General features: G+C 43.3%; 1 protein-coding gene across 1 annotated transcript in view; it reads left to right on the top strand.

Moving 5' to 3' along the window:
• The window catches only part of GAPVD1 (GTPase activating protein and VPS9 domains 1), a 118,474-nt gene that overhangs the window by 56,612 nt on the left and 59,830 nt on the right, over window positions 1-2,032 (top strand). The window contains exon 8 of the mRNA XM_011988700.1: window positions 1,912-2,030. Coding sequence (XP_011844090.1) covers window positions 1,912-2,030 — 119 coding nt within the window. The remainder of the gene's footprint in view (window positions 1-1,911; window positions 2,031-2,032) is intronic.

Here is a 2,032-nt window from a genome sequence, read left to right on the forward strand (position 1 = left end):
TTTTTTTTTTGAGACAGAGTTTAGCTCTTGTTGCCCAGGCTGGAGTGCAATAGCATGATCTCGGCTCACCACAACCTCTGCCTCCCAGGTTCAAGCCATTCTCCTGCCTCAGCCTCCCGAGTAGATGAGATCACTGGCGTGTGCCGCCATGCCCAGCTAATTTTGTATTTGTAGTAGAGATGGGGTTTCTCCATGTTGGTCAGGCTGGACTTGAACTCCCGGCCTCAGGTGATCTACCTGCCTCAGCCTCCCAAAGTATTGAGATTACAGACATCAGCCACTGCGCCCAGCCTTCTTCTTTTTTTTTTTTTTTTTTGAGACGGAGTTTCACTCTTATTGTGCAAGCCAGAGTGCAACGGTGTGATCTAGGTTTACTGCAACCTCCACTTCCCAGGTTCAAGTGATTCTCCTGCCTCAGCCTCCCAAGTAGCTGGGATTACTTACAGGTGCCCGCCACCATGCTCAGCTAACTTTTTGTATTTTTAGTAGAGACAGGGTTTCACTATGTTGGCCAGGCTGGTCTCGAACTCCTAACCTCAGGTGATCCACCTGCCTCAGCCTCCCAGAGTGCTAGGATTACAGGCGTGAGCCACTACACCCAGCAGTTATTTTAGAAAAATGTATTTTTTGTTTGCTTATATGCAGGGGAAAGAAACAAAAATAATTGAAGCCTTTATTAATTTATACTGTTTCCAAAGCAGAAAGGACCTTTTATCCAGACATAAAGAAATTTTCTCTCTTGTATCTTTGAAAAGACATTAATACATTTCAGGGGGGAAAAGTACATTTAAAAACTGATTCTGGGCTGGACACGGTGGCTCATGCCTATAATCCCAGCGCTTGGGGAAGCTGAGGTGGTGGATCACCTGAGATCAGGAGTTTGAGACCAGCCTAACCAACATGGCAAAACCCCATCTCTACTAAAAGTACAAAATTCACTGAGTGTGGTGGTGGCTGCCTCTAATCCCAGCTACTCAGGAGGCTGAGGCAGGAGAATTGCTTGAACCCAGCAGGTGGTGATTGCAGTGAGCCGAGATTGCGCCACTGCACTCTAGCTTGGACAACAAGAGAGAAACTCTGTCTCAAAAAAACAAACACCGATTCTGGTTTTGTTAACAGTTGCCTAACTAAAGTATCTTATTTATGTGGCTATTAGGTTTTCATATGAAATTTTCTTTTTTCTTTTCTTTTTTTTTTGAGATGGAGTCTCACTCTGACGCCCAGGCCAGAGTGCAGTGGTGCAGACTTGGCTCACTGCAATGTCCGCCTGACTGGTTCAACCGATTCTCCTTTCTCAGCCCCCCAAGTAGCTGGGATTACAGGTGCACGTCACCATGCCTGGCTAATTTTTTGTATTTTAGTAGAGACGGAGTTTTACCGTGTTGCCCTGGCCGGTCTCGAATTCCTGAGCTCAGGCAAGCCACCCGCCTCAGCCCCCCAAAGTGCTAGGAGTACAGGTGTAATCCCTCATATGGAATTTTCTGATGCTTGTAAGTTCAGTTACCAGTATGGGAGACCTGTAGCAGTTACATCGTTTTATAGGAAAATTAGTCAAGGCATCTTAAAAAGATAAGAAATGAGGTAATGCTTTTTTTGTCACTCCAAGTCTTAAATTGATTGGGACATGTTTGCTGTTCTGCAGATGTGATCATATATGTGGCACTTACTGTAACATGGACTTGGATCACTGTTCTTGATTATCAGTTTTAAAGGAGAATCTTTATTAGTCAGTAAGAGTAACTGGGAGGATTTAGTTTTTTGTTTTGTTTTGTTTTTTCTTATTTATATTTTTACCACTCTTGTGCATGTGCAAATGTTCTGCACTAATAGAAAATATATTTTCGTTTTTAGCATACCATTTTCTTCATTTGTCTATTTCTCTAAATTATTTTATTTGAAATTTTTTATTAGCAACTCGGAGCAGAAGCCGCACCAATATGCTAATGGACCTACATATGGACCATGAAGGATCATCTCAAGAAACCATCCAGGAGGTGCAACCAGAAGAGGTGTTGGTCATTTCCTTAGGGAC

The sequence above is a fragment of the Mandrillus leucophaeus genome, unplaced genomic scaffold, assembly GCF_000951045.1.
Source record: "Mandrillus leucophaeus isolate KB7577 unplaced genomic scaffold, Mleu.le_1.0 Scaffold335, whole genome shotgun sequence".
NCBI classification, from domain to species: Eukaryota; Metazoa; Chordata; class Mammalia; order Primates; family Cercopithecidae; genus Mandrillus; species Mandrillus leucophaeus.